The sequence below is a fragment of the Lagenorhynchus albirostris genome, chromosome 12, assembly GCF_949774975.1.
Source record: "Lagenorhynchus albirostris chromosome 12, mLagAlb1.1, whole genome shotgun sequence".
NCBI lineage: Eukaryota > Metazoa > Chordata > Mammalia > Artiodactyla > Delphinidae > Lagenorhynchus > Lagenorhynchus albirostris.
The window spans coordinates 45,128,226-45,143,477 of NC_083106.1; the positions used below are offsets into that span (position 1 = coordinate 45,128,226).

The 15,252-nt window shown below is 41.1% G+C and overlaps 1 protein-coding gene across 1 annotated transcript in view; it reads left to right on the forward strand.

Annotated features, from left to right (window-relative positions):
- The window catches only part of HS3ST5 (heparan sulfate-glucosamine 3-sulfotransferase 5), a 183,858-nt gene extending 169,499 nt beyond the window's left edge, over window positions 1-14,359 (forward strand). The window contains exons 3-4 of the mRNA XM_060167794.1: window positions 8,992-9,130; window positions 12,669-14,359. Of these exons, the coding sequence (XP_060023777.1) occupies window positions 9,024-9,130; window positions 12,669-13,599 (1,038 nt within the window). The 5' untranslated portion in view covers window positions 8,992-9,023 and the 3' untranslated portion in view covers window positions 13,600-14,359. The remainder of the gene's footprint in view (window positions 1-8,991; window positions 9,131-12,668) is intronic.
- Window positions 14,360-15,252: the final 893 nt, after the last annotated feature.

Below are 15,252 nucleotides of genomic sequence, written 5' to 3' on the forward strand. Positions count from 1 at the left end.
CCAAAAAAACCCCACATAAAACAGAAGCAATATTGTAACAAACTCAATAAAGACTTTTTAAAAAAATGGTCACATCAAAAAAAAAATCTTTCAAAAAGAAAAAGGGTGGGGAAATGAGGTTATATATTAATGAGGTTATTATACACATATAGCACTCTGTAAACCTGCGAAGTACTAAACAAAGATAAAGTTGCTTAAAGAGATGTGGTATCCAGATACCATAGCTATTAGGATAGTCAAAGTTCATTTCATCTATCTGATTCAATTATTCAGCAATTATTTACTGAGTATGAGACCCTAAATGCTGGTGATACAATAACGAACACGGCACAGTCCATAATCTCATGGAAGTTACATTCTAGTTAGAGGGACACACAGTACACAGGCAATTACAATTTGGTTTCAATAGAATTAAATGATGCTGTGCTGACACATAGAAGGAACATGTAAGCCAACCTTATGTGATAAAGAAAGACTTTCCCAAGGAGCCTAGAATCTAAAAGAGAGGAATTAATCCAAGGCCTGGAGAGAAGTCAGCATTAGTAGATGTAGCTAATGTTTATTGAGTATTACAATGTGTTAAACAGTGTTCTAATTACTTTACATGCTCATTTCCTACTCACAGAAGTTCTTTGGGGCGGGCTATTAGTATCCTACTGGGACACCATCTATTGGTGCCCCAGACCCGATAGATGAGGCACAGAGTTATTGTTTTTAGGCTCTGGAAACTTTATTTATCAATAGAAAGGCCCTGATGCAAAACTGACCATGACCTATTCCAAAGAACTGCAAGTTGTTCTGTCTACTGAAGTTTGTACGTGAATGTGCTGGGGGAGGGGTGGTGGTAATGAGGAATTGAGGTGGAAAGAAGTAAAAGGCCTTTAAAACCCTGTGGATAATAGGGTCCCATTAAAGAGTATTAAGCCTGAAGGCAACAGGATCAAATTTCTGTTTGGAAAGACCACTCTGTCATCGGTGTGGAGAATAAACTGAGGCGAAAACAAAACTAACAGTGGGCAGGCCAGTTAGGAGACCATCAAATCTGAGGGAAAGAGAGTGTGGCCTGAACCAAGGCACTCACAAATGACAGTGCAGAGAACTAGGTAGAGTCCAGTAGTACTTTGGAGATAGAATTTTACTGGCGGGGCGGAGCCAAGGATGATTGAATTCCAAGGTTTCTGGGTTGGGCAACCCCGTCAGCAGATGGGGAGCCATTCACTGAGATACTGAGAAGAGCTGGGGGGAGGTAAGATGAGACGGGGTGATAATGAAAAGGCAATAAGCGGATTTAGCCAAGATCTTACAGAGATCAGGACATAAGAATCTGAATCAAGGGGCAGTCAAAACCAATGTTATTTTGATCCTCTGCCAAAAAATCTTTCAAAAGGAGAGTCAGTTCTTGAATTACGGGGAAAACAAGTGGGGTTCTCATGATTCTGGTTGGTTTTAATCATAAGCGGATAGTGAATATGAAAAATACATTATAACCTATATAGACATTACCTTTCATTATTATTTTCATTATCATTACTTATTAATATTTTCCCTTCCTTTTATTAGGTTCAAACACCCAAATAGCCCTTTTTATTTACCCCTCCATAAAAATGTTTCCCTCTTTTACTCTTTCGTTTCACATCCTCATCTTCTACTGTAAGATTCAATGGAAGGAAATTTGAGGAGAGTTGAAGTGGTTTTGTCTGCTCGCATCAGTCAATAAGCAAAAGTATTTATTAAGAGTTTCCCAGAGGTGATCATTTCTAAATGTATAGAAATATCAAATGACTATGTTATGCATTAGGAACGAAATAGTGTTGTAGGTCAATTGTACTTCAAAAAACAAATACACAAACTCATAGAAAAAGAGATCAGATTATGGTTACGAGAAGTAGGGGTTGGGTGTAGTGGGTGGGAATTGTATGAAGGCAGTCAAAAGGTACAAACTTCCACTTATAAATAAGTACTAGGGGTGTAATGTACAACATGATAAATATCATTAATACTGTTCTACATTATATATAAAAGTTGTTGAGTTCTCATAACAAGGAAAAAGATTTTTTTCTTTTACTTTGTATCTGTGTGAGATGAAGGATGTTCGCTACACTTGCTGTGATAAGTATTTCATGATGCATGTAAGTGAAATCATTATGCTGTACACCTTAAACTTATACCGTGCTCTATGTCAATTACATCTCAATGAAAAACTGAAAGAAAAATTTAATCAAAAAAAAAAAAAGCGCCTCTCAGGTGAGCATCCAAAGCTCAGGGAGTGACATTGCCATCAAGGGGCCATGTTCTTTGGGGTCAGATAATTCTGAATTTAAATCCTCCTGCATTTACCAGCCACATGCCCTTGGGTAAATAATCTGTTCATCTCTCTGCTCTTCGGTTTCCATCAGAAAAAATAATAAAACGGATAATACCTCACAGGTCTGTTGTATTATGTGAGATAATAAATGTGAAAGAAAGTAACAGAGAGACTAGGGCTCAATAAATGTGGTTCCTGTCCACCCCATAAGGCTGTTGCCCAGGATAAATGAGCTAATACTCAATAGACTGTTGTGATTTCCTTGGAATAATTCTGCTATATAAGTTCAGTTGTTTTTAATGAACTTTGCTGATGTTGTTTCTGTTATCGTTTTTACTGGTACCAGGGGCTTGCAGCAACCGTGTCTACAAGCCTTTGAAGAGCACTTGAACATATCTTTATTATTATTATTTTTGAATTCCCTTATTTCTTTGTGTCAGCTTGGGAATCATTTCTTTCTTTACTTAGTGCTGCTTTGGAGAAACAGCCAGATGTCTGTACAATTTGTCATTTCTGGCCACATACTCTGTTATTTAGATACTCGGCTTTGTTCAGCTAAGATACCGTGTCTATTAAAGCTTTCATAGTCTGGAGAAACCATAATTGTGCTGTTCTTGGCACACAAAATGAAAGAGACTGGGAGATTAAAAACTGGAGATAAAGGAGGGCTTAAATGTCACTGTAGGTCTTTAACTTTTTTTTAATAAAAAGAAATAATAAATTTTTTAAACCTTTAATTTTACATAAATTGCCTATTACCAGTATGACTGCTCTGATGAAAGATTATTAAACTATCCATTAAAGCTGGCATAGCTAAAGGGAAGGGACTTTGGGGTTGGAGAAGCAGTTAACCTTCTCCCCAGTTTAATAGCATTGTCTGTAAGGGTTAGATGGTATGGCTTCTCTGTGACTTGTACTCCTAGACCAAGACCTGCAACTCCCAGCTTTTAAGACTCCATTGTGGCAGATGCTTGAGCACTTCATGATGTCATAGAAAACCAAAGAGGCATCTTGAATGTTAAATTTGCCAAGTACGTTTGGTTTTCCTTTTTTTTAAAATAAATTTGTTTATTTTTGGCTACATTGGGTCTTCGTTGCTGCACGCAGGCTTCCTCTAGTTGCGGCAAGAGGGGGCTACTCTTTGTTGTGGTGCACGGGCTTCTCACTGAAGTGGCTTCTCTTGTTGTGGAGCACGGGCTCTAGGCGCATGGGCTTCAGTAGTTGTGGCACGTGGGTTCAGTAGCTGTGGCACGTGGGCTCAGTAGTTGTGGCGCACGGGCTTAGTTGCTCCACGGCATGTGGGATCTTCCTGGACCAGGGATCGAACCTGTGTCCCCTGCATTGGCAGGTGGATTCTTAACCACTGTGCCACCAGGGAAGTCCACCTTTGGTTTTCCTTGAGCAAGGTTTATTCTGCGGCTGCTCTAATACTATCTCTTAGCACATGGTCTGAGTGATTACAAAGCAGAACGAGATTTCACTTCCTGTGTCCCAGAGAGCCTCATTAGAAACTGCAACCTTGGCCCCCCTCACTTCTCAAAAATTCCAAGAGATTTCGACTTAAGATAAGTGTTCACTTTTTGTTTGTTTGTAATTGTGCCATCTTGCTTTGAACAGCAATTATAGTGTGTGTTAGCATTTTAATGTTTAACAGGAATTTCCATTGAAAGTTATTTGTATAAAAGTGGACTTAGTGTTTTGCAATCCAGTTACACTATTAATGACAACTGCATTTATTTTATTCTTTTCTTGTTAAAGTATTACCTTCCCAAAGATACTAATTCTGCTTCATTTTTGTGAAGTGCCCAAATGTAAAGTTCTATTCCACAGTATCTTACTCAAGGCTCCTGTCATAACACCCCTGTGAGACAGACATTATTATCTTAATTTTACAGGTGAGGATACCAAAACTCAGAAACTTTCAGTTACAAAACTACACAAAAATGTGACTCAAGGGCTTTGACTCCCAATCCAATGGTCTTTGTACTTCACCCTGTACAACTTGCTCATATTAGTTGAGGTCTCAAATAAATGAAAAAATCTTAGTTTTCCTCAGTGCCATAGTGGGCATAAAGATGCTTTGGAGGGCATAATGGACTTTCCATAAGTGGACGAGGCAGTGTAAAGAGCTAGGCCAGCCCTGCAAACAAAAGCCTGGAGAAATCAGGATTCCCAAAGAGAGAAAACCCCAGTGGGTGTATTTAAGTCATCTCAGACATAAAGAAGCTGGGCCGGCAGCAGCAACTTATCCCACAGAGGAAAACCTTCATGGTGATAACTGGGCTTATCACAAAGGAAGAGTCTGTGGGTAGAGCATTGGAGTCTTCGAGACTGAGCGACATTCAGTGGCAGTAGAAGAAGTAATGACCCCATATTCAGTCAGGTTTAATAATCTAATGTTTACCAGATGATGTGTGCGTTGCAATAGAGAACTGGAGAACTTTGCCATGATATTCTCCTAAATCTTGGGCTACTTCCCCAGCAGCCTTCACATCCTTAGTCGCTTTTTTCGTCTCTTTCCTGCCCGCTTACTCAAGGAGAATTCAGCTGTGAGATGGCTTCATAGCTTCACTCACCCCAGGCAGGTAAATGTCTCCCAAGTTTTATCCCTAAACCCAGCTATGACCCTTTGGTCCCATAATTATCTACACAAGGGACCTGACCCATTACTACCTACCAATGGGAAGAGTGTTGGGATTTTTTCCCCCAAATTCCACCTCCACCAGGACCACCCTCCCCAGGAAGATATCAGTGGAATCTGGGAGTATTAAAGGAGGAGAGATAGGAAAGACATTCCAGGCCAGTGAGGAAACTGACAAGAGCACAGAGATGAGAGCGCAGGGGTATGGGGAGCCATGAAGAGGCCGACCTGACAGGCATGGGGCTGGTGTTGGTGAGTAATAAGAGGGAAGAAGCCAACTGCCCAAGCTGGGACCTCAGAAGGAAGGGCCTGGGCTGGCAAGGGGAAGAGATTGGACTTGATCTAGTGAACAACTGAAAACAGATGACCGACAAAATAAGTTGTGCTAGGAAGATTAATCAGACTGTCTGGACCATAGGAAGTGCACACAGAGACACACCCAAATGTTAAGAAACAAGGGAGGCACTAAGTGCCTGGACAAGACAAGGAGAGAAGAAATTAAGGAGAGTTTACTGACCGTGGTGACCAAAGAGAAAAAAGATAATAGAAAACGATTTGGAGTTTTGTGCGTCATTCCCTCCACTGTAAAAATACAGACACAAGATTAATACAGACCTGTTGAGTTGGAATCTCTGAGTAGGGGGGGCAGGTGTGTGTTTTCTAAAGACTCTGCTAATTCAACGTGGGGAACCACCAGCCTGTGGAGCAAAGCAGACAGATTCCAGGCGGACTGCCTTTCAGTTAGTCTTCTCGGATTTCTCAGTCAGTGGGCTTAGCCCATTGCTAGGAGGTGTGATGGAACACGCAGGAGGCAGCAGCTAACACTAGTGCAACACTTCTGAACACTGGACTCCTAACTGAGGTTCTAACTACAAGAACAAGAATTCAGGAGAGGAGGGAGTGGACCACGGACTAGGGCATCAGCTGGAGAGCCCTTCCTAGAGGAACTGGGACATGGCCCAGACCTTGAAGAATGGCTGAGCTGTAGCTGCAGACAGACAGGTGGATCAGGGAGCTGGCGATAGCAGACTAAGCATCATGCGGTATAGTTTTGAATGGGGAGCGTGGGTGCTACATTTAGGTAGCAGAGGAGGCCAGGTGATCCCCAGCCTCCCTCCAAGTTGCTCTTCTATATGAGGCCAGTGACCCTCATTGAGGCCACGGGCAAGCACATTTTTACCTTTGCTTTTCCCATCTCTCCCATTTGTAGCTGGCCCTCTTCAACCACATCCTAGCTTTTACTCTCTCATACTGTTTGTGAGCACACATTAAATTCATTTACACTAAGATATAATGACACATGATCCCTTATGTTAGCCTGGCATCTTAATAAGCCTTTGTGTAGTGATGTCACTTGTAGAACCCTTACTTCATTCTCGTTATAGCCCTATGGAGTGGGGAAGTTAGAGATTGTCCCCGTTTTATAGAGAAGGAAAAAAGGTTCAGAGAATCTAAACAGCCACTGCAAGATCACTAAGGGGAGAATTTCAATAGGGAACTTGAACACAGGTTTCTTTCTGCCACCCTGTTCCATATCTTGCTGCAGTATTTGCATTTCAACAGGGATCAGAGCCCTGTGCTGAAGGTAGGTGGCTCCGAGGACTTCAGACATCGACCCAGAGATAGGAGAAGATTGATTCTTTCAGTGGAGCCCTGAGTCACGCTACATAAGTTACTGCCTTTGCCTCCACATTACCTGCAAGTTGTGTGATCACAGGCAAGTTAGAGAAAATAGCCTGAGCTTCATTCGACCTGTTTTTGAAATGGAAATAACTGTATCTGCCTAGTAGGATTCTTCTGACAATTTCCTGAAATACCACCTGGATAATGTCCTTGTCACACAGTCGGTCTCAACAAACCTCCTTTTCTCTCCCCCTTTTCTTCCCCATTTTATCTACACACAAGGCAGGCCATGCTAAGCTAGAACCCCAGCCTCACTTTCCTATCACCTCTCCTTTGCTTTTGCTCTTAGCCCTTCCTCTTCTCCGCTAAATCCCTGTGTCCAACCACACCAACCCTCCTTCGCTTCTCAATCTAGCCAAGCTTTTTCCCTGCGCAGTACTTTTGCACACACTGGTTAGTCTGGCTGAAACCCACCTTGCCCTCCTCCAGCCCTCCTTGGTCCTTGTGCTCCAGGCGTAAGCCCAAATGTCACTTCTTCAAGAAGGACGGAAGTAGCTTCCCCCTGTATTCTTTCTCACTGCATCCTGTACTTTTCCTCTGTTATTACAATTTGTAGATACATGTGAACCCTACATTTACCGGTTTAGTTTCTGTCTTCTCCACGAGAATATAGCCTCCCATGTTGGTCACTATCTCTGGGGCACCCGGTACAGCATCTAAAACCTAAGTCACGTTCCATAAATATTTGTGGGCTGTGTGTTGGGTGAATGCTGCTCTTCTCTCTCCCTCTTGGGATGACCTCCTACAGCCTCCTCAGCAAATCATATGTTACCAAACAGCATTCCCATCGAGCCCACATACCTGACCATCTCCTTCATTTTCTTGTCCCAACAGTTATTCATACATTATCACGAATGAGGTGGTGTTCTCTGATTGTTTCATGATTCTCTAGTCACACCATCAGTTTTCCAAGGGCTAAAACTCTTTAAGGATCTTTTTTGGGATCCCCCATAAACCTAGTAGAACAGCTGGAAATGCTATCAGTGCTCAGTATTTCCTGATGAATGAATGAATCAACACATCAATCCTAGTATAATCCTTTTTTGTACAGAGAAAACCTTCACTTAGCAAATAAGGAGAGGCTATTGCATCAGAACAATCTCTAACCACGACCCATTGCCGTTGTCCCTCTTCTGGGGTTACCATTTTGACTTTGAATGCGAAGCAAACAATCTTATCTTGAAAGGGGGATTGGATTTTTATTTAATAAGAGAGACTGAATCGGAAGCTTGCATTTTTTCCCAAAATTTAATAACAGCACTAGTAAAGCCTTACACTCCTCAGCTGGCCTTATTTCAGGTATAAGAGTACAAGGCTTCCGGGTAAGCTTCTGTCTTGATGTTAGAGCGAGGCCCATACGCCAACCCTGTTTAAATTCATTGAGAGCCAGGAGGGGGTCACATAGCAGGGCATCTAGTCGGAGCATGCTTTCAGAATCAGTCAGTCCAGTCCAGGCCTGGGCAGAGGAGATGAAGGGAAACATCTGGTTACTGAGAGCCACTGTCCCCAAACATTTGAGATCCTGATAGCTACCACTGATGACCTCAGTTAGTAAAGACATAGCTTTTGATCTTACCCCCTTCCTCCGCTCACAACTAGAATGAAACGAAACAAAAAACATATCAGTAAAGCATGCCATTGTTATGCCCCAAATACTAACTTACTGAAGGGGGATTTCAATTGCTACCTTCATCCCATTATACTGAAGTAGAACCTTTAGTTTACTGGTTGCCCTGCTGCTAAACCTCAGGTTGCTCCGTTGCTCATTTTATCAGTATTCTTTGAATGATTAACAACAAAAACATATATATATTTACATATATATGCATTTATGTATGCATTTAAAATTATATATGCATTTTAGTGTACTTTGACAGTTGCCCAGCAAGTTCTGTCTAGATAGTGTCTTCCCTCTGGTTTAGTATTTTTTTTTTTTTTTTTTTTTTTTTTTTGCGGTACGCGGGCCTCTCACTGTTGTGGCCTCTCCCGTTGTGGAGCACAGGCTCCGGACGCGCAGGCTCAGCGGCCATGGCTCACGGGCCCAGCCGCTCCGCGGCACATGGGATCTTCCCGGACCGGGGCACGAACCCGCGTCCCCTGCATCGGCAGGCGGACTCTCAACCACTGCGCCACCAGGGAAGCCCTGGTTTAGTATTTGATCTTATAACACAGAGCAGGGAAAGGTAGGTAAGTTTTGCTAAATAGCTGTTGTCCATGAACGCTGTCAAGGCTGGTATGGCATCTGTTCTTTGTGTGACATCACTTTATCCCCTGTATGCCCACCCCTGCTTGGCTTTGTGACAATCAACAGAGCCAGTAAGAGATGACTGCTGATGAGTCCCCTTCTATCCCCATCTCTCAGGCTGCAGAAGTCCTGAAGGTTGATGGAGGGCCATGCTATTCAAACAGCAGGCATGGCTGAGACAGAAGCTCCTGGTGCTGGGAAGCCTTGCCGTTGGGAGTCTCCTGTATCTAGTCGCCAGAGTTGGGAGCTTGGATAGGTAGGTGATTAAACACATACTTATGCCTGTATAACTTTAAATGTCTCTTGATTTCAACTTCCTTAGGACATAATTTTAAATCTATCCATTTGTTTTCCTCCTTCAAGATTCCCAAGAAGCATGTTTTTCTGCAGTATTGATTTTGATTTATTGAGCCTTTAAAAGAAAGAGATCCAAGTTGCTCAAACCAAGGTGTTCATCAAGATCCATTTGTATTCTGTGTGTGTTGTTTGCTTTCAGAGAAGGGATAAAGCCATGTACAGTAAAAATGTCATTTACTATAGCTCTGTGTGCATCTGGTTGTTGACCTCTAGCCGTAGCAAAATAGTGATGATGTATTTATGTATCTACATTTTGAACTTTATAAGTGGGCAATTAATGTGCTACCAAGAGAGTTAAAATTATGTATGAGACTGTAAAGGAGCTCATCAGGTTTGGAATCCATTGCCCTGGAACGATGGCTGCAGGGGGAGTTTTAACTATGTTAATTAGCTCTGGTTTCCAGGAGCTGAACAAACCAGACAAGGAGTCTGTCGCTCAGAGTAATGGCCCAGAAAGCAATGGAAAGTTCACAGAGAGGAAATTTACAGAGCTAGGGTTTGGCTCTAAATACGCCAACAGTTGAGAGGTACTAGACCTGCAGAAGTCCAGCAGTGTCACCTGGCTTCAGATTGAATGCCACTGGACTGGCCCACATCTGGTATGATTAGAAGGGTAGAGAAGTTAATTTCTGAAATTTGAAGCTTCCTTTAAAATTAATTCTTGCTCTTGAAAAACTGATGTATGCTCCCCATGAATTCAATTCCCATTTTCTATAGAAGTATAGCCACACATTAAAATAAAAATATCTTCCTTACAGTTTTTCTTTTCTAATCTATAGATCTTATCACAGAAATATTTAACAAATAATATAACAGTGGTCTTTGCTTTCCTTCAGCCAATATTAATTTTGACTGATAAAATGAACCCCTTTAATGCTTTTCAATTCAAAATTCCTAAGTAAACTTCCTACTCACTATGGGAAACGGTATAACCCAGAGTTTATCACTGACTCCGAGTAGTTCCCTAAAGTAGGACTTGTTATTAGTGAAGAGCCTTGAGGTGGTACCATTATCCTATGTGCATAATGGAACTTTTATATCAAGTTCTTCCCAATACCTTTAGTTTGCTTCTAATCATTTGCTTTATTGAGTAATTGATCTAACAATCATTAACATATTAGTTATTTAGTTGATAACTCTTTTCATTGTTAACCTGGTCTCTAGTCTCTAATGGGGTAGCTTTTGTAAGGAATTGGATTGCTTGGGGGGCTTTCTCAAAACCTCTCACTTGAGAGTTCAGCAGATTGTCTGAAATTGACACATGCTGACACAGACCTGTCCTTTAGAAACTGAAGACCCTGCTCTCTGGGCGGGAGGCTGAGCTCAATGACTTCTACTGTCCCTTCCAATCCTAAAATTTCATGTTTTTTAGTCTGGGGTCCATGCCTACTCTTTAGGGAGTGGAAATAATATGATATTTTTTCCTATCTTGAGTTAGGGAGTCCAAAAAGCAATTGTTCTGCAGGGAACGAGCTCCCATGGTAGAAGGTAAATAAAGGAAAGAAGGAAAATGACCTTTTCTAGAAGTAGAGAAATTCCTTTCGAGCTCAGACAGGGCAGACACTGTTTCAGCCTCTCTCAGCCTGGGTTCTGTGAGAGAATCAAGTCCTACAGCAAAGAATTTGATTGACTGTTTCCTCAGTTCTCCCAAGGACAGCATCATTCAAGATGCCTGGGAGAGAAGTCCATCCACTGCATTCAAGATGCCTGGGAGAGAAGTCCATCCATTGCATTCAATGGATGCCTTAAGGGATTAGGGTTTAATTCTCAACCAGAGCCCAGCAAGAGCTAAAAGATGAATTTGTGACATCCCAATCAACGTCACAATTGAAAACATACTTTGACTATGTACATGTTGCTCCTTATATATCTTCCATTTAGAGCTCTAACATATTAATCCTATTAACAAAGTTATGAAAACAAAATTCATGTTTCTCTAAAATATTAACTGTGATTAACCCTGTTTTTTATAGTATGTCATATTTTTATGTTTTCCACAATGAGCATAAGTTGTTTTTAGAATCATAAAAAACCCACAAAAAAGGTAAAATATCTTCATATATTTCCTTAAGCATTATGATAGCTGTTTAAACATTGCATAGGCCAAGCCCCTTCCCCTCAGTTCTGCAAAATGCCTTGGCATGACCTTGAGGTTTTTCCCTTCTCCCTTTAATTGTAAACATTACAGAAGATAAGAAAGGTACAGTGGGGTCTCTTGGGAAAAGCAAGAGACAGCCTCATTGCCACAGAGAGGGGAGCATAGACTCCAAATTATTAGGGCAACTAGAAGCTTCATTTGGAGGAATTGGTTTAACAGCCATTTTGACTAATACTATACCCTTTAACAAGAAAGCAAAAATACCTTCTCAGATAAACTTAGGAAAGTTATAATGAATTCAGTTCAATTGCAGACTATACCCCAAAGGAAATTCAATTTACTAACCATATAAATTGGCCACACCAAATTAAATAGTCACTCCAGCCTAATATCAATGTGATTGTTACCACAACTTTCTCTCTGAAAAAAAGCAGTGGTGCTTTTTCACTGCTTAGGGCAATGTTGAAGTGGAAATGCTCCTTTCCGGCTCCATCCTTTGCTTTGCTTCTTTCATGAGCTTGAGTCCCGGATTTAACTGGGCTTGACAATGAGGACCTGAGGTTTCTGACACTGCCAGAGCCTTGTTGATTTCTGGTCCCAGGTGTGGTAGGTGATATACAGCACTTGCTGTTGGCATTCGGTTTGCTCCTATGTTCAGCAAAGTGAAAACATAAGCCTGACCTTTTTAGATAGAAAGAGAAAGAGAAGCAGAAGAAATATGTACTCTTCTAGCTGTCCCCAAGGCCAAAAGCAGAAATTCTCATATAATGGAAAGCTCAGCCAGTGCCAAGATTGGAATTTTGCAGGTTGATGACGCAAATAGCCGAGGGCAGAGACTGGGACCTCTTTTCAGATTATATCTCAAAGATTTTTCAGAGTCATATGAGTGCAGCTGAGCTGCAAGAAAATAATACCACATGAAACCCACAGGACGTGGCCTCCTAGCTGCCCTTTAGCCTCCCAACTGAAGATTCTAATCTTCCGTCTTTCGTATTTTCTAAATGATGTTAACTGGTGGGCTGCTAAAAGGCTATTAGTATGGTTGGTGTCACTTGTCTGTCCTGTACTGTGAACGTCAGTACACGCTATAGTCAATTAAGAGCTTGGTGAATAAGAATTTTAAGAAACACTAATAAAAATATTCCATCAATTATGTGTGCTTCATTTAATACAGAGTTGCTTAAAATAAAATTTCCCAAACATATGTTCATTGTGGATTGCAGTAGGCAGAGAGCAGTGGTTTTATTTATGCATTTTAAGTCTTACTCTCACTGGGGAACCAGAGAAATGAGAAATTAGTTGCAGTGAGCTCCTTAGAGCATCTCTCTGTTGCTTACAGGCTACAACCCATTTGCCCCATCGAAGGCCGGTTCGGAGCCCGTGGTCAGGCTGAATTCCCCCTGCGCGCCCTGCAGTTTAAGCGTGGCTTGCTGCACGAGTTTCGGAAGGGCAACTCTTCCAAGGAGCAGGTACGCCTTCATGACCTGGTCCAGCAGCTCCCCAAGGCCATTATCATCGGGGTGAGGAAAGGAGGCACCAGGGCCCTGCTTGAGATGCTGAACCTCCATCCGGCAGTGGTCAAAGCCTCTCAAGAAATCCACTTTTTTGACAATGATGAGAATTATGCCAAGGGTATTGAGTGGTATAGGAAAAAGATGCCTTTTTCCTACCCTCAGCAAATCACAATTGAAAAGAGCCCAGCATATTTTATCACGGAGGAAGTTCCAGAAAGGATTTACAAAATGAACTCATCTATCAAGTTGTTGATCATTGTCAGGGAGCCAACCACAAGAGCTATTTCTGATTACACTCAGGTGCTAGAGGGGAAGGAGAGGAAGAATAAAACCTATTACAAGTTTGAGAAGCTGGCTATAGACCCTAATACCTGCGAAGTGAACACAAAATACAAGGCAGTAAGAACCAGCATCTACACCAAACATCTGGAACGGTGGTTGAAGTACTTTCCAATTGAGCAGTTTCACATCGTCGATGGAGATCGCCTCATCACGGAACCCCTGCCAGAACTTCAACTCGTGGAGAAGTTCCTAAATCTTCCCCCGAGGATAAGTCAATACAATTTGTATTTCAATGCTACCAGAGGGTTTTACTGCTTGCGATTTAACATTATCTTTAATAAGTGCCTGGCGGGCAGCAAGGGGCGCATTCATCCAGAGGTGGACCCCTCTGTCATTACCAAATTGCGCAAATTCTTTCACCCTTTCAATCAAAAATTTTACCAGATCACTGGGAGGACATTGAACTGGCCCTAAAATAATGTCATACAACACTATGTGTTGTGCCTGGGGACACACAATGTCTCGTCTGGATTAAAATATGCACTTTTCCTATAGACACAACTGTCCAAGTCATTTTTCCATGTATACTTGTACATACGCAGTGTGTGACCAAATATAAGATCAGCTCTTTTTCTACTGAAAATTTACAAAAACAAAAAACAAACCAATTTGCTGTCTACATAGTTGCATCTTTTATGCTATTTACAAAAAGAAGAGGTGGTGGTACTGGGGGAAAGTGACTTCAGCTATTCTCAAAGAGTTAGTCTTCCTCTGAGTCAGAATTTGTCGCCTGCCATTTTCATAGATTTAAGCCAAAAGATTAACATGTGAAAATGTACCAATGGCTGTGAAGTTTCAGGAAGTAGAGGATTCGGTTATGCATTCTTTTCTAAGGGAAAGCTGACTCTTTAATTCAGATGCTGAATTGATGCCATGAAAACAGAAAATACTATTTTCTTATTATTTAAAAAAATGTCTTATCTCATAAAATTGACATCGTTCCAAAGTTCCTGTGGTGATTTTGCACTATCGTTTTCTCATATGGACCATGGTGTCACTTGTAGCATGTCAGTCACACATCGGAAAGTCAAGTCCTTTTACTTCCGTGTTCTATGTCAACAAAGAGAAATGTCATGTACATAGTGTATATAGTTGTAAATACTGGTTTCACACTAAGTAATTCTATTTTGTAAACTGAATATGGCTATTTAATTTATTGTGAAAATTAAATTTATTGTGGTATTTAAAAAATGGAATGGATTAAAATTACTCTATGTGCAATTTTTTTTTATTCATTTTTTTTTATGTGCCCCTTGCTGGCTCCCAAAGTCAAAGCTGTTTATGTGCACATGAGAGCACTTGGAAAGATGCACTTCTCCGTTGGATTTCTGTACCCTTGTGATATGAAGCAAGGTTGGATATATTTTTTTAAAATATCTCAACCATCTGGAAATCTAGTATAACAGCCACCTCAAAGAGCACTTGTGCTTCTCTGCTACAACCTTGTAGCAATTAACTTACTTGCAGTTGCTCCTGGTGCTAGGAGACAGACAAGAAATACTTTAATATAATCAAGGCATAGAAGAAACACAGTTTTATATGAACCTCTAATCAAAGTCAGACCAATAGAGAAATTAAATAAAATAAGATTAGAAAACTTGTGTAGCCTCTGTACTGAAAGCTGCTGATGCTTCCGCAAACTCTCAGAACTCCCTCTTTGAAATGAAACTACATCAGCCTGCTCAGGAATGATCAAATTACGTAGTGTTGCTATTACTAACATAAATATATGGCTCAGATTTCCATCCAGAGAAATTAATGCTAAATTGGGTGCTTGCTAACATCAGATAGCCTGTACTGTTCTGCATTTACAGATGCTTAAATATAGTTCGGAAAACCTTGGAAAGAGGTATCAACAGAAAAATTAATAAGATGGATTTTTCACAATCATGGTTGCTTATCCAGTGGAAGATGTTTAAGGGAGTTTTGTTCACATTGAGAGTGCCTGGCAAATAACAGTGGATTCCCTTTTGATTGTACTAAGTGTTGATTTTCTCCATGAGTTGTTCATCCTGTCCAGTGATTGATGGTGAACTTTTCTAAATAAATAGCCCTTTGCCCTTCATT